The following is a 22,096-nucleotide window of genomic DNA, read 5'->3' on the forward strand; positions in this document are numbered from 1 at the left end:
CATTCACATTCAGTGTTGTATCTATACGTGTGAAGTCTTGGGGACATGCAGTCTTCGTCTCGGGAAATGCATAGTGGTGTCTGGCTACAGCTTCGTGACAATCTAATTCCCTGCAGTTTTCTTTGTGTTCGGGTTTTCCAAAACCTTTGTGTACTACGATCGATAAACTCAACTAAAACCTTCTTCCTTTAGTCTCTTTCCCAGTTTAGCTTCCCAGGGACTCCTCAATTCTTTCTTCACTTCCCATTCGCCAGCAGCTGCATTCTGATTACATATAAGACGTCCTTTCTCAATATATAGACTGTGCCTCTTCATCGTTCATATCGTTACCATTATGAAAGTAAAAGTGGTGCATAAAGTGAGCCCAAAAGGAATGCGAAGGAGTGATGACTGACTTTTATATGTTGCTGGCGAGGACTCGTGGTTAGGTATAGCGACTGAAGTTTTTGTGCTGTGCTGCAATTGGCGTGCATGCCTTGTCTCCCTGGGCGGGATTGCGCGGGGAGGGGTGAAGCGAGGGAGGCAAGGAAGGAAAGCCTGGGACCACGGTACTGCCACTTAGCCTAGGAAGGATGCGAATGTTTCGAAATCCCTCTCTGTTGTTGTGTTTTAGGCTTAACTCCCTACGGCAATGACCCTCCTACTCGTAACACACACACACACACACACACACACACACACACACACACACACACACACACACACCGTTTTCCTGTAAAAAGAACTCAACACTCCAGATTTCGTGGTTTGTTGTAATGTTCTTAGAACAAACACGTGTTCTCTCTAATGCCAGTCACGAAGCTGACGTTAGACCGGTAGTTGTAGAATAGTAGTAGTAGTAGTAGTAGTAGTAGTAGAAGAAGAAGTAGTGACTGCGTGTAATATTAATGAAATGGGACTTTCCGTCAAATTCGGTGTACCAATGTTCCTGACCATGCCTTTCCTGTGTGTGTCAGAGAGAGAGAGACAGACAGACAGACAGACAGACAGACACACATTGAGAGAGAGAGAGAGAGAGAGAGAGAGAGAGAGAGAGAGAGACGGCCGGTGCGCCTGATTGCCTAATGATGGGCAGCAGTGCACCACCGTGGCATGATGTGCGTCGCAGCAGCAGGAGTCGTTGGCTGCGTCCTGCCCTGCGGTACTATGATTTCCCTGGGCGGCGTGGTGGCGTGATGGTGTGGCAGCGTGGTGGCTTCAGACAACCATTGGGTTATTCGTTTCCATGCATGTTGATGAGCGCGTCCTTGGTCCCCGTCTCGCCTGAATCACTTTAATCACACCAACAATAGGCGGCCACATTACGGTTCTGCGTGCGCTCATGTTCCATTGTGTTCGATTCTCTATTCTCTGCCTTTTTGTTCATCATTAAGTGTGAAAAATGCCTGCGAGGAGTTTTCGTGTATGTGTGTGTGTGTGTACTGCACGTGCCTTCACCTTTGCATGCCCGGAACGTGATGCAGGAAACAGTACTGAGTGTGGGATATTCTCTTCCCTCGTAGATATCTCTCCCTTTGACTTGTTTTATATCTGGCCATTCTCACTTCCTATACATTGCTTTTTCCTTATGTTTTTAGCCTTTAATTTAATCTAGTGTAACTTCACTTCAATTCCTTTCACCTTATGTTATCCTTTCCTTTTATACATTTTTTTTTTTTCATTCACTTAATAACGTTATTTATGTGTTTATAACTTTTTCAAAGTTTTTAACACGAAGTCTTCACTTTAACTATCCTCCATCTCTTAATTTACACATCGAAACCTATCACCAATACCCTCCTAAGGGCCAAGAGGTCTGGTGCTGCTTGTGTCTCCTTTGTGTTCCCTGTCACTGCGAGGTATCCAATCGGTGTGGACAATCAAGTCGCGCCAGGAATAGCCAGCGCGCCAGTGCTGCGCTGCCCTGCCCTGCTCTGCCCTGCGCTGCCCTGACTGCCTCGTGATACGGCTCCCTTAATGCCACTTCTCTCTTAATTAACCTTATGGCGACTTATTATCCGGCAACAGTTTTCAAGGACCGAGCACCAACTTTTGTGCCTGAATAGAAGCGCTTCCATTTTCTGCACAACACGAGACACTTGAGGGGATGGCGCGCTCTGTAACAGTGGCCCAAGAACACACAAATAAACACATGTACTGATGCCGCTCCCATTATGTCATTAAGGCTAAGCTATCGCCGTAAAAGCTTATTGATGTGACGTGCTGAAAGGGTAAGCGAGTACGTAGCGAAATGAAGACGTTAGGGACAGTCATTGTGATGCGGTGATGCGATAGCAGTGATCTCTTCTGGAGGAGCAAGAGAAAGAGACGTAGTTGTAGTAGTTATAGTAGTAGTAGTAGTAGTAGTAGTAGTAGTAGTAGTAGTAGTAGTAGTAGTAGTAGCAGCAGCAGCAGCAACAACAACAACAACAACAGTAAAGGAAGAGGGGTGAGGAGAACCAGCTTGATGACATCTATATTTCATTCTCTTGTCATCCTCTTGTGATATTCTCCATCTCACTAAGATCTTGCTGTCTTCTCTCCTCCTCCTCGCCTCTCCCAACCCCTCATATCACTCTCCCTAGCGGCCTCACTTCTCACTCCCTTCACGTCATCCACCTTTATTCTCATCAATCCTCATCTTTTTTTTCTTTCCTGCCTTATCCCGAACCTCCTCTCCTTCCATCATTCTGTCTCTCCCACACGGGCACCAGCACCCCTGTTAGGCCTACTCGTATACCTTTCTGGGCCTGTCAGATACGTTTTTCCCTCTCCTTCTGTCTTTCTCCTGTCAGTATCACACGGGCGGCTATCCTCGAGCTGCGTCTATCGTGACTTAGGAGTGACAGACGCCGCTGACATTCACGGACGGCCTAGATATCACGGACGAAGGCGTGTGATGGTGCTCGATTCTATGTGTCCGTCAGAGTTCATGAGGAGGGAGTGGGAGAGTTGAGGCAGGCAGTCAGTCAGTCAGTCAGTCAGTCTTTGGGTTCTGATCCCATCCTGGCGTCATGTTGCTGGGGGATGAAGGAAAACGTCAAACCAACTCCACAATATTAAATGGATTTGAAGCGAGTTGAGAACATTGCTGAAAGTTACCACCAGCTATTGACCTTGTTAGTGATTCTCCCTTAAGGCGCCGATGCTCCCCTCCCCTCCTGTCCTTCACTCCCTCCCTCCTTCTGGTGCCTCCATGTGCCGCCCTGAAATTGTACCCTGTGGTGTCAGAAATTGAGGCTATCATCACCAACACCATCATCACTGTCCTTAACATCACTATAGCTACACCACACACTAGTATGCATTCATACCCTCCCTCACCATAATTAATAACCTCAGAGTGTATTTTTCATTGTTTTTCTCAAGTGTCGCAATCAAGTAAAGAAATAGTTCATCAAAATAGCCAAAGCATTGTTGTTTGTCCTTTTAAATCCTGTTCCAAAGGTCACGCACCCTGTGGTATGGTGACGGAAAGACTAGTTTATGTCCTTATTAGGAGGGCAGTGTTGGGCCAAAGGGCGGCAGAGGATGGGACTGAAGGAAGGCCGGGAAGCAAGTCTCGTGGTAGTCTTGTGTGATGAGTCTTCCATGGAGCAAAGCATCCGTCCCTTTGGTGGCTCCCCTGCCGATAAGGCCGCCAACCTCTCACACAGTCTCTCTCTCTCTCTCTCTCTCTCTCTCTCTCTCTCTCTCTCTCTCTCTCTCTCTCTCTCTCTCTCTCTCTCTCTCTCTGTTTTACGATTTCCTTCACAAACAACTGAGCTTTTTTTTTCCTATAACTTAAGTCAGGACGTGCAGTTTGAGGGGAAAACAAGAGAAATTATTGAGTGGAGAGATTAATTAGTCTTTCATTTTAAGTGCGCGTATTATTGTAATAGTAGTAGTAGTAGTAGTAGTAGTAGTAGTAGTAGTAGTAGCGGCTCTCTTTCTCTTTGTTGCATTCAGTACTCTTCATTATTATTTACTGAGCGCTAATATCGATCGTTCTGCTTTGTTCCATCTCACTCGTGTGTGTGTGTGTGTGTGTGTGTGTGTGTGTGTGTGTGTGTGTGTGTGTGTGTGTGTGTGTGTGTGTGTGTGTGTGTGTGTGTGTGTGTGTGTGTGTGTGTGTGTGTGTGTTGTTTGTCTTAATGGTTCTCTTTCTCCTCCCACAGACTCGAGTGAGGGACTTTCAATCTTGCAAGCGACTCCCCGCCATCGGTAAGTGAGAGAGAGAGAGAGAGAGAGAGAGAGAGAGAGAGAGAGAGAGAGAGAGTCGATTGTTTGTTAATAAAGCTCAAATATCCAGCTGAACTGTACCCATTGCAAACGCGGCAACAATTCATGGAAAAAAAGGACCTGCATTTGCGTGAGTCGTGTCCAGTAAAGGGAAATCTCATCAGTAATTTAGCGAAAACAGTTAAAACAGTTCAGGCAGTAATGGCGCCAATCAGCCGTGAATGGCCGCGCGTTCCTGAGGCTCCACGCCCACGACCACACGCCCATCCACACAGCCGTCGCCGCCACCACCACCACCACCTAGCAACTCGCCAGCATACACAGCCTTTATTATTTATTTCCCATTCCTCTATGTAAACTAGCACAGAGGAACACCCGCCATGTTGCCTCCCTCTGAGCAGAAACGCTTTATTCTTTCACAACGACTATTTTCAAGGGCTACAAGAGATGACTACCTGTGTTCTTATTACTGCTTCTCTTTTATTAAGGTAGAAATTTTGTTATTCTATCAATATTACCATAAAAAAAGCCATGTAGATTTAATTAGAGACTTGAAATTTTGCTATTGTTTTACTAGAACTATAAAAAGCCAGGTAAATTTAACTAGAGGCTTCCAAAATTTTGTTATTTTATCACTGTCACTAATACAAATCTTCTATCAGTGTAACCATAAAAAAGTCATGTAAATTCGGCTTAAGACTTGAATATAGGGCAGGTGCCGTGCGGATTTACAGAGTGGGGTAGTGTGGTCCTAACAAGCAGCAAAGGGATGTTCTGGAATACAGTTTGCTGCCTGAATACTCAAAGGACACAACAAGGCCTCCCCTACTGTGGAGCTTCAACTGTTGTCAGCAGGGCGTCTTTCCGGTGGGCGGCGCCTCTTACTTCCTCCTGTAATCACCTTCCGGTCAGCCTGCGCGCACCTCACCACTCCGCCTGCTACTTGCCGTCCCTTCCCTCGCGCTGCCCCACGCTCACTCCCTGCCTTGCTGAGATTATCCTTTTTTTCCGTATCGTTTAATTCGTAATGCTGTTGTTCCTACTGTGTGTGTGTGTGTGTGTGTGTGTGTGTGTGTGTGTGTGTGTGTGTGTGTGTGTGTGTGTGTGTGATATCACCAGGTTAGGTCCTGGCGAGACACATCAGCTGGCGTGTTTGGGTCCCTGGGTCTCGTCACGTACTGGCATTGTGTGCCTGCTGGAGGGATTCAGGCGCATCATAAATTAAACGACCAATGGACATTAATTACTAATAAACGTCAGCCAGAGTTATGGGAGCATTGATCGCCTTCATGGTGATATTAATGATATGTAATCACACCTGGTGCCAGGCGTAGTGTAGTGTAACGCTGCGTTATCGCTGACCATTGCTGTTTTCTTGGTCCCAGTCAGATTTACAAGGCGAATTTCTTAGTTGGGCGTCCCCCTGGCACAATGAATCGGGCGGCGAGGGCGAGGGAGGCAGGTGTGTACTGAAGTGCCATGCATTGATCCCTTCCGGGGTTGATAGCGGAAGTGCGCTAGATGTGTCAGGTTTCCCAGGCCACACAAGGTACACAAAGTTATCGTATACTCAGGCGTTTGTTGAGTCAGTGATAAATTTTGGTTTTATATGTTAATTATGAAATATGTGGGCAGTTTGTCATGTAACACTGAAACTTTCATGAAGCAACCGCAGGTGGTGTCATTTCTGGTGTATGAGTGCACACCGTGGCTGCTCGCCTTCCCTGGATGTTGGTTTGTTGCATTGGTGTACCCAACCACTAAAATTTATTCAGAGGTTAATGCTGCTGAGGTTCGTTCCATAGAATACCTCAGATTGTGAGAGGGACAGTGCTCGGGAACAGAAATCTTGAGGCAGAGCTGCTACTTAGAAACATCACATCATGACTGCCTGGCATACACACACAACACTCATTTACGAGTAACATCACAATCACCTCATCATCATAGCTCCTGCACTACTAATGAAGAAAAAAAAAGTGTATAAGATTGATCAGCAACAGCAAGGTTATTTGAAATCAAGTATTTAAGGGAGGGAACTGTCCACCTTTCAAGGCTTCTGGCGGGTCACTTGAGCTAACGAGTCGGGAAGAGCGACAGAATGATTTTCACACACACGTTTGTATTACACGTGATTTTCAAGAGGCTACGATATCATTCACTAACACACACACACACACACACACACACACACACACACACACACACACACACACACACAGTACAACTACAACGGCGGAGATGGCGTTGGCAGAACCAACGAACGGGGCCATCACGGGTCACCGCTGATGGGAAAAGCAGGGTGACGAGTACACACACACACACACACACACACACACACACACACACACAACCAGCTTCAGTGAGTGACATAAATTAATCGTTAGCAAGGAAAATGTGTGTGTGTGTGTGTGTGTGTGTGTGTGTGTGTGTGTGTGTGTCTCTGTGCGAGTAGTAACATTATGCCACCGTTTACATTCCAAAACACACATCCCAAACGCTTCTGTTGTGAAATGAGACGCGCAATGAAAGCTTTAAAACGAAACATATATATATATATATATATATATATATATATATATATATATATATATATATATATATATATATATATATTAATAACGGGGATCGATTTAACGTTATCAGGATCAAGATCAAGACAGCTACACCTTGAGGCGCGGATCACGTATGTTTAGTAAGACGTCGCAGTAATCAGGGCGTGGCGGCGCGGCTGGGCGGGAGAGAGATGGCGGCGATGATAACGGTGACGATGAAACTGCCATGAAGGAAGGTGACGGTGACGGCAGGTGATATTAGTGCACGTGAGGAAGCCGTACAAGCCGCCTCCCCAACCTCCCCTTCTGTAACCCCCGCAGGGAATGTGGGGCGAGGCGAGGCAGTGCCGGGTTGGGGATTCAGGTGGGTCGGCAATGATCGGAGCAGCTTGCAGTGCGAACAGTGGTGTGGGTTGGTGGAGTTTGCTCTTGGGATTGGATCTGCAGCTCAAACATTCCCGAACATGCACATCTTTTTCCTGCTCCGCCTACTACTGCTGCAGAACTGTTACTATTTGTGGGAGTACTCTCATAATTATTCATTTCGTTCCCTCAGAGAGAAGAATACATTTCGTTCCCTCAGAGAGAAGAATAGAGACACGCACACCTTGGTCTTGTTTCCTGCCATCTGTGAAAGTGTTGTTTTGTCCGTGATAGTGGGTGGAGTCTCGAAAGAAAAAAGAAACATCCTCCTGTGTGTGTGTGTGTGTGTGTGTGTGTTATGCATTATGCATTTCTGCATTTCATCTGAAGCCACATGTTGGTTGCATCGTTAGCAAAAACTTTTTTTTCAAATGCACCGTGTTGAGGAACTTTTTATAATGATAGTAACACACGTTGTTGAGAAAAAAAAAATTATGAAGAAAAGTCTTGTAGCCTGCCATAGCCTTTTATAACGCTGGCAAGCAAGAAGGCGGCATGAGAGTGGCACCAAGGCTCTGACGCAACTAAAACAGTCACATTTATAAAGCATAATTATTGTAGCGAGGAGAAAGCGGTGTCGCTGTTAACAACTCCACGGCACACTGGCTGCCTCTTTGTGTGTGTGTGTGTGTGTGTGTGTGTGTGTGTGTAGGTAGGTTGCCAGGCTGTGCTGCCCGACCCGCCCACTGGCTCAGGTCGAGAATAACACCTGTTGCAGAAATTGGCCGGAGCACCGCAGGGGAGTGGCGCGCACTGCACCCCGAGGCTCGCGGGGGCGGACCTGTCCAAGTGTTTGTAGAAGCACCGCCCTGGCCTGGCCGCTCCCTCGCCTTGCTTCCCTCCACCTCTGCTCGCCGCCCACGCGTCACTGCACGGCTACTGACTCGCTGTAGCGCACTCCTTTACAACGGATAAACGGTTTTGATAGAAACTCTCTCTCTCTCTCTCTCTCTCTCTCTCTCTCTCTCTCTCTCTCTCTCTCTCTCTCTGATGCTGTTGACTTTAATCTAAGGCCTTGAATACCGCTTCGAAGGGAAACTTTCCGTTGATCATCCTGTGAGGGTGGCAGAGGTGAGAGAAGGACGTGTGTGTGTGTGTGTGTGTGTGTGTGTGTGTGTGTGTGTGTGTGTGGGCGGGTGCGTGGGTGTGGCGGAAGAGTTAGTGTTGCAATGCTTCTCCTTCCCTCCCTCCTTCCCTCCCCGAATTACATTGCAGCAGAGTGACTCCTCGGATGTTATGGCTCCGCTCTCCTCACAATGACATGCACTGCAGAGGAAAATAAGCACCACGCCCCTAGAAAAATCGGAAAGGGAAGGTTGCGTCTGCTTGCCCTTGCCTTGCTTCTCTCCCCTGCAGCACGCCCATTTTAGGTTGAACTGGTCATGCAGATATCGAGGTTCCATTATTCATAGTCTCTTTGATGGATTTTACGTGTTCCTCTCGTCAAATAGAGCACGCTAGCAAGGAAGGACGCCAATGCCCTTATACTGAAGCACTGTGAGCTCCTATAAGAACCGCGGAGTTTAGTTTTGAGTAATGGTGCGCAATCCTTCTTAAACTAAATAGGAAAGTGCCATCTAAAACCTGAATAACTGCCACTAGAAGCTGTTTAATATAGTCGAGATAAGGCACGGACATGTCTGAGAATGCCATCCCATATTCGGCCAGCGCAGTGTCGTGGAGTATCGGGCAACAAGCAAGCGGTGCCGAGCTGTCACTCCTCTTGACACGAGCTTTGTGTTTGGGTGGTGGGCGTGAGTTGCTCCCTAACAGACTGCAAAGCTTCCGCCTCTCCTTCCAGTTGTCTGAGAAAGACCCCAATTCCACCCTGACAAAATAATGGGCGTACTATTCCACATCAGCAAGACATACACAACCCATTCCTGAGCGTCACAACAATGCCTCCGCTCCACTGCTTCTATCTCGGCACGGTAGAAGTATCCTACACAGGTACCCAAGGAGTCACCCGCCGCCATCTCCAGCCTTTCTTGCCTCTCACTCTGTATATACACGCTCTGCTCAGGCTGTGTGTGTGTGTGTGTGTGTGTGTGTGTGTGTGTGTGTGTGTGTGTGTGTGTCGAAATTCAAGTCGCACCATTTTCATCCTTCACCATAACGAGACAAAGGGCAGAAGACAGTGTTCGGCCAGCACATTCTTAGTAGACTAGAGAGAGAGAGAGAGAGAGGGGGGGAAGGTTGTGGGACCTCTTCCGTGTTTCCTTGAAGAGATAAGTCAGGTAGAAGCAAAGGATGCCCCAGGCAACCTTTCATTCTACATAATCATTGCAAGGTGACGCTGGATCTCCCTTTACGGTGCCAGCAAATCTTAGACTGTCAGTGTTTATGAGTGTCGCCGCAGGGAAGGTGTGTGTGGCTGAGGGATAAGAAAGTACTCACTGTAGCGTTTTACTTTTACTCTAAAAAGACACCGCGTACTGGAAGCTTTTAACAGCGTAAGAAGACAAGAGTTGACTTTGAAATAAGGATGAGTAAAGTGGAGGTAGCTGGGAAAAGAAAAAAAGTAATGGTAATAATAGTGACAAGAATATGAAGAACAGAAGTAGTGATCATTGGTGGTTTATTAACAAAGTAAGGATAAAAGTGCCTATACTTCATTAACCTCTTCAGTACTGGGACGCATTTTTACCTTGAATTTGGGTGTGACTAGGAAATTTTACTTAAATAGATTAGAAAAGGTCTATGGAGGTCAGGAGATTAATGGCCTGAGTCTTCACTATTTTAATCCCCACGTCAGTTTCTGAAGCTGCATGAAATCACCAAATAGTAAGCTGAATGAATAAGAAAGTGCGTCACGGTACTGAAGAGGTTAAGTTAAGGGGAATTAACTTACGTACATGGACGACATGGGACATAAGAAGTGTGGACGATTCTCAGCTGAGTTGTAGGAAGGCTTGTAAGAGATTTTGGTTCCTCAGAAGTTGAAGATAGATAGAAGCCTCAGTAATAGAGTATCTTATGGTGTGTGTGTGTGTGTGTGTGTGTGTGTGTGTGTGTGTGTGTGTGTGTGTGTGTGTGTGTGTGTGTGTGTGTGTGGTCTGCTTTTAATTTGTAGTTTTTGTTCCCCACACCACCCATGTGTGTGGCGATGTGTATAACCTAATGTATGTAATTCGTACCCTTTGCCCCGTGTGTGTGTGTGTGTGTGTGTGTGTGTGTGTGTGTGTGTGTGTGTGTGTGTGTGTGTGTGTGTGTGTGTGTGTGTTTGACCCCTCTCCCCTTTGCCCTTCGACCTTTGCCAGCCGCAGCACAACGCCCATTATTCGAAACGTATGCGTACAGAGAGAGAGAAAGAGTGTTAAGAATGAAGTTACCCTCCCTTTGATCTCGTGGCTAGGTTATTAGTAGTCATTGCTAAAACTAACTACCTGCATATAATTCTTACCCTCTTCAACCATTCCTCGGCGTTTCATGGAAATTTGTTGTGGATGAAAATGAATAAACAAATGTGGCCTAGAGGGAGACCACGAGCTGTGATAACTAAAAGCTGAGTCACATCCTTGTCCCGCCACTACACCACCACCACCACCACCACCACAAATCTTTCCTGTCCTCCCGCCATATCAAAGTCGTGATAGCAATGTTCTTACGGTGAAGGTGGGTGAAGGTGATAATGTAGTTGCGTGTTTATATGAGGGGATGAGGAATGAGAGCTTGTATGTAGTAGTAGTAGTAGCAATATTAAGAGTAGTAGTAGTAGTAATAGTAGTAGTAGTAGTAGTAGTAGTAGTAGTAGTAGCAGTAACAGCAGAAGCATTAGTACTAGTTGTTGAATTGAAGTAGTTTAGTAACGTAATAGATAGTAAAGAAACAAACACACACACACACACACACACACACACACACACACACACACACACACACACACACACACACATTTTTGTGCAGTTTGTTTTCGTTGTTCGTTATTGTGTTGGTGGTAGTTGTTGTTGTCGTCGTGGCGTCGTCTTTGTTGTTGTTGCTGTTGTTGTTATTGTTGTGATACGAGCTGCTTGAATCACACTAAGGACGTATCAGATGGTCCTTCTGTATATTAAGGATAATTAGATAAAAATTACATCAAACTTTGCCATCTGTCCTGAATCTTAAAAAGCGTTCTGTACATCAAGGATAATTGGATAAAATCATATCAAACTTTTCCTTCTGCCTTGAATACTAATAGACTTCCTCACTACCACTACCATAACCACCACCATCTCATCTCAGTCTCCCTTTCCTCGCCACCTGTTCTTCCCCTACCTGCCCCTTACCTCACAACACTGGCTTTGTACGTACCGTCATCCTGCTAAACAATCTGCACAATCATTTTTCTCTCATTCCTGGAGTTGTTGCGTAATTAAACCTTTTTGTCACGTGGCGCACCTGTTGACGTGGTTGTCTTTGTCACGTCCAGGGTGCGAGAGGACGAAACTTTGCCTCAATTTTAGCTTTTTACATTGAAGATTAAGAAATTGACTTTTTTTTTTAGAGCGAGGTGCTGAGTTAGCAGTGTGTGTGTGTGTGTGTGTGTGTGTGTGTGCGTGTGCGTGTGCGTGTGCGTGTGTGTGGTCGGAATATGAAGTCTTGTATCTAACCACATTCTCCTTGATTACGAGTTGAAATCTTACAAATACCACACGATGTTGACACGAAAACTACATGGTGAACATGCAATAAAAAGGTCCAAACAGGCTCCAGTGATAAGATAAGACTTGGTACAACAGACATGGTGACTTGTTACCCTCAGTATCACACTTCGGAAACCAACTTGTAGTGGTTTACTGTGCAATGGCTCGTTTGGCGCTAGGTGACCTCCTTTAGTACGTCTGCTGCTGCTCATGCGCCACACTTAATTAAACCAACCATGAGAGAGAGAGAGAGAGAGAGAGAGTGTGTGTTTCCTTGTGGCAATGACATTCTGCGTCCATTACTTCCACACTTATACAAAAAGGAGTGTCCCGTTTTCTTGTGCCATTCCCCACAAGTTAAGACCTTTGCCGAAGCCGTGACAGCCAAGAAACCAGGGATTACTCATTAGCGGCAGCAGAAATTGTTATTATGTCTTCATTGGTAAGGTAGAGAGGTAAAGGCAGTAGTAGTAGTAGTACGTAGTAGTAGTAGTAGTAGCAGTAGTAGTAGTAGTAGTGGTGGTGGTGGTAGTGGTGGTGGTGGTTGGTGGTGGTGTTTTGTAGGTACCATTGTCACATACGAAACAAAATAAATGTAGTACATAATACCCCATTCTATCTCTCACACACACACACACACACACACACACACACACACACACACACACACACACACACACACATCGCATCGCCCTTGAACTAACTAAATAATCACACTGGCAACTCGACCAATTGTGTGACATTATAACATTACCTTTGAGCCGAAAGTACGTGGTCTTTATGCACAGCGTGGGCCATCAACTAGGTAGCCTCTCTAAAACTGTCTCTCTCCGCCCTTATGTTGAACTGGAGTGGGTTATGATGGTTCGAAATCCGACACCAGCAAAGGGGCGATTTGCTTAAGGCAACACTGAACTTTTGTCTGTCCCTTAAGTGGCTATAATAGTGTTGCCATCTTGGTGTGTCTCCGGCAATGCTGTAACCCAAAGGAAGGGTTGTGTGATCGAAGGAATGAAATGTGAATGATAGTTTTAGGGTTACGAAATATCAGGATCAGTTGGTGTTTTAATTGAAAAGGTTAGGTACTTAAATTGCCTCACGAAATTTGTACTTAAGGTTTATGATATTTTCGTTCCCTTGCTGTGTGTGTGTGTGTGTGTGGAAGGGAAAGCGAGGCCACAACCCCCCGAGTTACATCCCGTACCTATTTACTGCTAGGTGAAAAGGGGCTACACATTAAGAGGCTTGCCCATTTGCCTCGCCGCTTTCCGGGACTCGAACCGGGACCCTCTCGATTGTGAGTCGAGCGTGCTAACCACTTCACTACCCGGTGTGTGTGTGTGTGTGTGTGTGTGTGTGTGTGTGTGTGTGTGTGTGTGTGTGTGTGTGTGTGTGTGTGACTATATGTGTGTGTTCCTACGTCAGCGTCTCTTCCTGACAATGACCAGCTGTAGGGACGTGATGTAGTAAACATATAATTAAATATTCCAACACATCCTGCGTGGCGATGACCTGTTGTTACGACATGGGTGACTGCTGCTGCTGCAGCACTCACCATTAACTCACCTGCTGGACTGGACACTGGACAGCTTACCGCCCTTATTTGGAAAACGTCCTTGAAGAATCTTGACAACTTTGACCAGACTTCATTGCAATGGAAGCGGGGCGCCGAAGCGATTGAAAATGAGTTCCTGAAAGAGCTACGCATCAGCGAGTTGCCTCGTGCATTCTGACTTCGCATGGTATAGTGTGGGCGGTGCTTGTGGTGTGCGTGTTGAAGATTTTCTGCACGGTCCAGATATATCTGGATCGTGATCTTCTGGTTTAATCGGCGCGAATAATTGGAATGCAGTCGTCGTGGGTGGCAGAGTACGACCATGTGGATAAGGCTTGCTGGTTGAATGGCTATGTACCCCGACTACTTTCAAAAGTTGAAATGACACGAATTTATGATTGTGTTTTTTACGGTTCTGGTGACAGATAAGATTTATACATTATTATCACGAGAAACATTCTTGAGAACCCGGCTGATGACCTCTGTAGCCTTCAAAAATAGATAGCTATAGCTAGTAAGAGAGCAGAGTGTTTCTGAATTCGGGTCAAATCGAGGTCGCTCACTGCTCAGTTGACGCTTGTGTATTAGATCATTGCGGTATTCAACGGTCATCTCTTCATGCACTTCTCATCTTGTGCTTCCGTGACAGATTCACGAACCGCGTTGTAGTTTACATAAATTATGGAAGTTCTTTACAGTATTTTTTATGTTAATTAGTTATCTAATTAATTGGTTAACCAAATCGAACTCCCTTCGTGTGTAAGGTGGGAAGGAGGGATCCTAAAAATATACCTGATTTATCTTTTCGCCACCGACATTTTTCCCCACATACCTGGAGTGAAGGCATTATTGTGGAATTTTCCTCGGGTGTGAAAGCTATAAGTAGTATAGAATTATATAATAGTTATGTTGCTTATATGTCACAATCGGCTCTTTGTGTTCCCTCTTCCAACACAAACAATATTATGCTTTCCTTCTCGTACGCCATTTTTTTTTTTTTTTCTGATCTTATCACGACATCCAGTTTCCAGTTCAGCATGTGATTTCATTGCATTCACTGTGTACCTTACCTAGCCAAGTATAACTCAATAATATTGTACCTTCTATCTCATTTTTGTTTATTCGTTTACTTACTTATTTACATACTTTATTTTTTTATTCATTCATTTATTGTCACAACCCATTACATAAGTCTTGAGTTTGCTCAGCTGTTCATGATTTCACCCGCCTACCATAGATTACCTGACGTACAGACTCATCGATCTCACCTAATCCAATGCACCTCACATGGTTGGTTACCAGCTCCTCCATTCCGTTGAACTACCACCACTGATAATCCATCAAGCATGATCTCGTCCCACGGCCACTGAAGTTGAATTTTCCTCCAGACTACAGTAACAACTGCATATCTCTCTCTCTCTCTCTCTCTCTCTCTCTCTCTCTCTCTCTCTCTCTCTCTCTCTCTCTCGTATGATGCTGCTGATTATGCAAGCAAGTGGATTTTCATTGTTGTTTACTTATACAAAGACTGTATTTATTCATTCTCGGGTCTTGGAAAGGTTTGAACCATGCTATCTCGTGTATTTGACACTTTGTTTTGAATTTAAGTAGTTTACTGTTTTAAAATCAAATATAATTTATTTATTTACGTATATTGCAGGCGTATATGGTAATGACGTGAGAGTAGGCCATAATACCACCACCACCACCGCCACTGCAGTAATGGCAGCAAGAATGTGGATGGTGTGGGCGGTATGGGCTACGGCGGTGGTTGCGGTGACTTGGGTGCCGACGGTTGGGGCGACGGCGCTCAGAGGACCTAATGTTTGCAACAAACAAGAAACGTAAGTGTTTGTGTGTATGTGTGTAAATAAATCTGAGATGATTATTTGCAGCCTGTGTAAGACTTGACATACCGTAAGTCTTAGACTTCAATGCAAAGTTCAGTAAGTCCTCGTTATACGGTACATATGCGTTCCTGAAAACCTTACCGTTTACGGAACCCATTATAACATTGTAATAATAGGGAATGGGTTCCAGCACATCAAAAGTCACCCCTACAGATGAAAATACATGCAAATAGTCACATGAAAAAAAAATGTAAAGTACTGCGCAAAAGAAATAAACAAAATTTTTTCATTTACCTTTCACTCGCCGTGTATTCTATCAGATGTCCCTCCCGAGGCTATAGTAGGGATTTCACCCCTTACTCATCTTCCACTGAGTGGGCAGACAACTTCTCTTTCGCATTGCTTTGTCAACTCCAGCAGTGTCTGCAGAACGTTTTGGGACCATTATGGGTGCGTCACTGTGCGTCGTGTTAATATCCACAAAAAACACACGTAAGGATTTCACTTGTGTTCAATGGGAAACGCGGAAAGAGATGGAGTTGTTGTGAAGTCATTCACTTCACACTTCCCGCACCATCCCAGTTCAGTGCTCACTGACAGCTGACTTTTGGCGGGACGTTCGGGCACTTTGGCCTGACGCCTGAGGCTTCCTGTGGTTTACATATCGCTTGTGGACACTGGGCTAGCTGGAGTGTTCATCAAACTCTCCAGTGCTGTAAACAACTAAACATACCGATTAATTACTGTGTTTGGATGCAATAACACGAAAAGAAAGACAGCAGGTTTAGACATGACATGAGTGGATACCGTATCTGTGAATTTTTCCTACCGTATATAGAATCGAGGGTAGTAATTTCCAAATGCTGTAACTGTGAATTTACCGGATAAAGAAGAACTGCATAACGAGGACTTACTGTATTTAGCATAGGTAGAGGAAATCCTTCCTGGGGTTCTTGGATGAAGGTGATGTCCAGGCTGCAAGCTGGGCCACAATTGACATTGCCAGGGGCATCTGCGCCCGGTCTTCCTAACTGCTTGGGTGGTGGGAAGTTCCTTGGACAGAGGAGTTATCTCTTATTATTCCATCTGGAGGTCCATCAGCGGTGAGAATCTGTTCCCCTGGTGACAGCAGAGTAGATGTTAGGACAGACCTGTGTGGTAGTGGTAGGAGGGGCCTTGTGTGCAGGACTGGTGGTGGTGATGTTCTGCAGGGCTTCTTTGGCTTAATCTACTGCAGCTTCCTCGGCTTTTTGTCATTGGTTTGGAGGGACTTGCTCTCCTGTGTAAGGGCGGTGTACAGCTATTGAGGCTGTGGATTGAAGGGGCCGTGATCTAAGCATGGACTGTTGGACCCACCGCCCTGGAAGCAGTGGTACAGCCAGGTAATGTCCCAATGATGGTAGGGATAGGGACCCCTATAATGGGAGCAAGGTGCAGCCAACCTGCAGGTATTGATGGAGTGGCTGATCTTCTGGCACCTGGGACAGCAGAATTATGGCAGGAGGTACTGCTTGTCCCAATACACCAGCTGGAGGCTGGCCACCTTGATAGGTATGGAAACCCTTACCTTAAAGCAGAGCCACTTGCCAGCAGCATACTTGGGGAAGGCAGTGTGAGGCAATCCAAGAGACCTCAACCACCTTGCCACTGTCGAGAGGTCTGAGGCCCCCAGTACTTCCTGGAGATTGGTATCACTGCCAAGTGGCTGCACTTCGATGTAATTGTAGGTGTCTGCATCCCTCTCGGCTCTCCAGAAAGGCTCACAGTAATATCACCTTTTGGCTTGTGCCTTCATTTATCATCAGTTGCATTCCACCCAAGTACATACACACTATTAATTAATCAATAATATTCCAACTCAACTTTCACATTGCCAGTTTATCAGCTATCATCTCTCCTATAAGTAAATATTGGAGTGTAGCTTGATAATGGTGATACACTTGTATATTATATTTATATTTCTTATGGGATGGTTTTATTTTCACTTCTTATAGGATGTTTTTTTTTTTCACATGTTTCATATCTAACCAGATTTACTTTCAACAGGTACACAAGTTTTGTGAATGTGTCTTACTCCAAAGCCTACCAAGTTCGAACGTACACATTCTGCTTAAGTATTCCACCCAAATGCTCCAAGTACAAGATAGCTTACAAGACTTCATTTAAAAGACAGGTATTACATTCTCTCTCTCTCTCTCTCTCTCTCTCTCTCTCTCTCTCTCTCTCTCTCTCTCTCTCTCTCTCTCTCTCTCTCTCTCTCTCTCTCTCTCTCTCTCTCTTTCTCTGTTTGCCAAATAAACTTCCAGCTTACTGCTACACCACATGACCTTACTATATCCTTACATAATCAGGCATTCCTTCACATTACAGAGTCAGACCAAGACAAGGACTGTAAATGTGTGTTGCTCAGGGTACACCAGAGTGCCAGCTGAGGATAGGTGTATGCCCATCTGCTCCCAGGACTGTATACATGGGATCTGCATCAAGCCAGATGAGTGCCGCTGTGAAGCTGGCTACTCAGGCCCTAGCTGTAATATAAGTAAGTATTTTTGACATTTCCTATTCTTCTTATTGTATTTCCCTTATAGTATACAGTACTAAAGAAGTGATTGCTTAATTTTGTCTTAAGAATACTAATGACGGATATTATTTTCAGCAATACAGTAATATTACAGTGGTCTAATATATAAATATATATGTATGTGCGTACATGCACACCAGTCTAATTATATGCAATTTTAGAATGATACTTGAATTGCATATATATACAACTATCAGAAATGTGACTATTTTCCATATACTAGAAAATTCACTCATGCAAGTTATGCTCAAGGTATTTGCAGAACTTAACCCTTGCATGCCATTGTCTTAGCACCACTCTTCAAAAGTTTTATCTTATGAATCTTGAGGATCTTGATTGCCCTTGACTTATAGGTGAGCTCGTGGTCTCTGGTAATGACTCCCTCACAGATGACTCACTCCACAGTCATAACTTATGTGAGTAACATCTGAACTTACCACCACAGTGTTTTTGAGAATTCACTCCATGGAACTAATATTGTAGTGACTGAGTTTCCTTGTATTATTAGAAAGCATGAGTGTAACATTTGGTGCAGCCAGAATCAGCATGTACAGTACATATACTGAAGAAATAAGGCATTGTAGTAGAACACTAAAATAATACTAGAATAAGTTCAACATGAACCAATTATCACACAAAGAAAAAGAAAGAGAATCATTCAATGAAAAGTTATAATGCCATTCTTCCACCATCTTGATACTAGTGCTTCATATCCTGAATGATTGTCATATAATTACTTTTTTTTTTTTAATGAAGTATATTATGTTCTACATGAATAAAACATAAGGTGTTATTATATTATGTCTAGAAGGCGTGTATAAAAATTCTGATTGAGACCAAAATCAGTGATGATGAAGCAAAGCAATTCTGTATCAAGTCTGCTCCTTGGAATATTTTCTCAACAGCAGCACCAGTACAAAGTTCTAGCTCTCTGTGTAAGATTCCCATACAGGTGATTGATTTAGATTTCTGTTCATGTTTTTGATGAAAAATCAAGTGTTATTTCACACATTTTTAAATAAACACATACTTTATCAATTCTTTTGCAAATTACATGTAGAACAAACAATCATGATCTCTTGTACTTATTATTTTCATTAGTAAACTTGAGCATAAAGGCAGATAATAAATATTTACCATTATCCTCTATTTTATTTCTTTAGATAGCTTTCAATTACAACTAATGAAAGTTATCATAGTATTTCTGTAGATTGGCAAGATTACACTCATGCTCTGATAACACTTGGATTTGTAGGTGGTCTAATAACTAACACCTGGGTTACTAAGGCATTAGTTGTGATGGTGGTGGTGGTGGAGCAGAGATTAATGTGTGTGATGTAACAATAATGAACAGTGTGCCATGAAGAAGAATTTTGTATGTGATCTTATGTTAACAATCATCTTTGAGGATAACAGTAGGAGACCTGGACATTGTAGGCCTTCTTTGGATATTTTTGCCTGAGTATAATGATGGTTAAGAAAGATTAAGTGGTTATTTGGCCAGAAAAAGAGATGGTATTCTCATTGTTTCCTCTGTGATCCTACAACAGGGATTCTGACTACAAAACGCCTTAAAGATTTCCGTGTACAACAATTTTTTTATGAGACTAATGCACCAGTGCAAAAATGCAATTTAAGAACATTTTAGCTTGAAAATAAACAAATACTCATGACATGGTTTGTTTGTTTATAAATGCTACTTGTATTTTGTCTATAAAATCACCCTAAACAACTATTATTACCTAATCTATGGCAAAATTTGTTAAATATTTAGGCCTATAAAAATTTTTGTTATTTGAACTATGTTATATTTACAAGAAACCCTGAAAAGTGTAATATTTTATTTTGGCAAACTATAAAAGAAAATCCTTGTTTTATCCTGCCATGGTATGAATTACCAAAGTTATTTTCATCTTGCTTCAAGACTGAAATTACTGGGATATTGATGTTCCCTCCATCTGTTAAGAATTTGTCATTCTCTTTATGGAAGCTCATTCATGCTTTTCTTTCCTTGCCAAACAGAAATGAGAGGTAAGTATTAAGAGGGCAGCTTGAGGTGTACATTTTAGTCAAGCGTTTGTAACTGCTTTCTGCAACCGTATTTTGAGGACTTGCATTCTCAAGAAGTTTTAAAAGGATTTCAAATCATAATGAGTGTGTCTGTTTGTGATGATATAAATTGCATAGACTCAGAATTATGGTTGTTATTCCATGTTGTTTCTGTAATGATAAGGACTTTTTGCAATTAATCTTGGTTATGAGCATTTTTTGCTACTGATGTTAGTTATGAAAATGTTTAATGCAGTAGAACCTCACCAACTGGACACATTACAGTTAATTATATTACTATTTTCTTATTATTCAACCTTATTTAACAATTTATAGCCTCTTAAAACATTATGACTTGTAAATTAGATAAAGTCAAAGTCAAAGGAAACCTCTTGGAACTTAGTATATGTTAAACTGAAAGGAAAAAATGAAGTCATAAAAAAAAATAAAAAAATAATTGGGTTAGAGTACAGAGAGAATAAGAACAATAGAAATTTTAATAATTTATCATAACAGACATATACTGTATATCACTGAATATAGAATTACTCATACTGTAACATTCTTTATTGAATCATGAAATGGCAAGGTTCTGCTGTGGTTTGTCTTTCTTTGATGTCAGTGTAGATCACTAGGTTATTAAATGTATCCTGTCTTATTTACTTCATGTTTTATATCAATTAAAACAATTTCTAATTTATGAAATGCATGTACTGCTATTTTGTTGGATACTGAAAATGCATTGCTTTTAATGTCAAAACTGCCTTTATTTAGATTTTTATTATTAAAGTAGAAAGGAATAATGTCAATGTCATAGGATGAAATTTTACAGCTATTTTTTTCATCAAGACACTTCTGAAGTACAGATTTTTTTTTTTTTCCCATGCATGCCTGTAGTGTTTCCAGGTTGGTGTTTAACTAACATAGCCATGGCTTTAGGAAACATTCCATTTTGTATTCATGATTGTCAATACTGTAAGTGATAAGATACATGCTTTTTATCTTTTATTTATTTATTTATTTATTTATTTTATTTATTTTTTTTTATTTATTTATTTTTTTTTTTTTTTTTTTTTTTTTTTTTTTTTTTTTTTTGTGATAATAATTGAAAAATAAGCTAATATAGGAAGGTGCAATAACTTACACTGTGTACTCATTAGTTTATTGCAATATCTTTACTCATGAACAATCTGAAATTTTGCTGTGCAGTAGTAATGTGATGAATATTTATTACAACAAAGATAAGGATAGTTTGTGGTGTTTTGCAGCGTGTCCTGAGGGGAAATGGGGAGTGGGGTGCGTCCACGACTGTCCATGCCTCCATGAAGGGAAGTGTGACCCACTGTATGGAAACTGTTCCTGTCATGCTGGCTGGATTGGACCATACTGTGAAGAAAAGTGTCAAGAGGGATACTATGGAGTGGTGAGTTTCTTCCTTTCACAGGAGTAGGTGTGTCTTTGACTCTTACAGATCACAGTAAACAGTACATAGTATATATATAATCCTCTCTCTCTCTCTCTCTCTCTCTCTCTCTCTCTCTCTCTCTCTCTCTCTAATATGCAATGTAAGTAAGAGAAATGTTCCTCTTTTCTCCATTAGTTTCTTATATTCATAAAAGAATTAAATGTTTTCATGACAGGATTGCAAAGACCGGTGTCGCTGTCAGAATGGAGGGACATGTGACCATGTGTCTGGTGCGTGTCGCTGTCCCCCAGGTTGGACAGGACCCCTGTGTGAAAAATCCTGCCCTGAGGGAACGCATGGTGCTGCCTGCAGTAGCAAGTGCCAGTGTCAGAACGGTGGCCACTGTGATCATGTTACAGGGAAGTGCCAGTGTCCTGCAGGATGGACAGTAAGTCTCACTCCTCAGTGTTTTATCCAGTTTTGTGGAAATAATTTTTGGTGATCATGAAGTAATTTTTTCATAATATTCTTTAATTATCTAAATTGAGCCATATATGTGTGAAAATTTATTCAAAGATTTTTGGTTATCAGATTGTTTAAATCTTCAACACCAAATGTGGTATGATCCTAATACTATTTAAGTTACTAGATGGACATTTAGAATTTTATTACCATATACTGTTTGATAATTCAAGCTTAAGTGAGATGTCACTGGCATTTAAAAATTTGAATGATGTTGGTAAAATGTTCACAATATTTTTTACACAATTACAATTAAAAATGTAATCATCAAATTACTGTCTTTGTAATAGTAAATGTAGTGCCTCATGTGAAATTGTGAAGCCACAAAAGG

General features: G+C 42.8%; 1 protein-coding gene across 18 annotated transcripts in view; it reads left to right on the forward strand.

Moving 5' to 3' along the window:
* Window positions 1-22,096, forward strand: part of LOC123505399 (protein draper-like) — a 551,274-nt gene that overhangs the window by 504,910 nt on the left and 24,268 nt on the right. For 14 of the 18 annotated variants that reach the window (XR_006675125.1, XM_045256624.1, XM_045256625.1 and 11 more), the window contains 7 exons: window positions 4,137-4,182; window positions 15,019-15,202; window positions 17,255-17,381; window positions 17,579-17,747; window positions 18,143-18,205; window positions 21,107-21,261; window positions 21,479-21,691. Coding sequence is in view for 17 of the 18 variants with exons in the window: in XM_045256618.1 (XP_045112553.1) it covers window positions 4,137-4,182; window positions 15,019-15,202; window positions 17,255-17,381; window positions 17,579-17,747; window positions 18,143-18,205; window positions 21,107-21,261; window positions 21,479-21,691 (957 nt within the window). In the remaining variant the exon portion in view is untranslated. Of the gene's footprint in view, window positions 1-4,136; window positions 4,183-15,018; window positions 15,203-17,254; window positions 17,382-17,578; window positions 17,748-18,142; window positions 18,206-19,811; window positions 19,821-21,106; window positions 21,262-21,478; window positions 21,692-22,096 lie in introns of all 18 variants that reach the window. The other 4 variants (XM_045256621.1, XM_045256633.1, XM_045256620.1 and 1 more) reach the window with 3 other exon arrangements.

The sequence above is a fragment of the Portunus trituberculatus genome, chromosome 18, assembly GCF_017591435.1.
Source record: "Portunus trituberculatus isolate SZX2019 chromosome 18, ASM1759143v1, whole genome shotgun sequence".
Lineage (NCBI taxonomy): Eukaryota > Metazoa > Arthropoda > Malacostraca > Decapoda > Portunidae > Portunus > Portunus trituberculatus.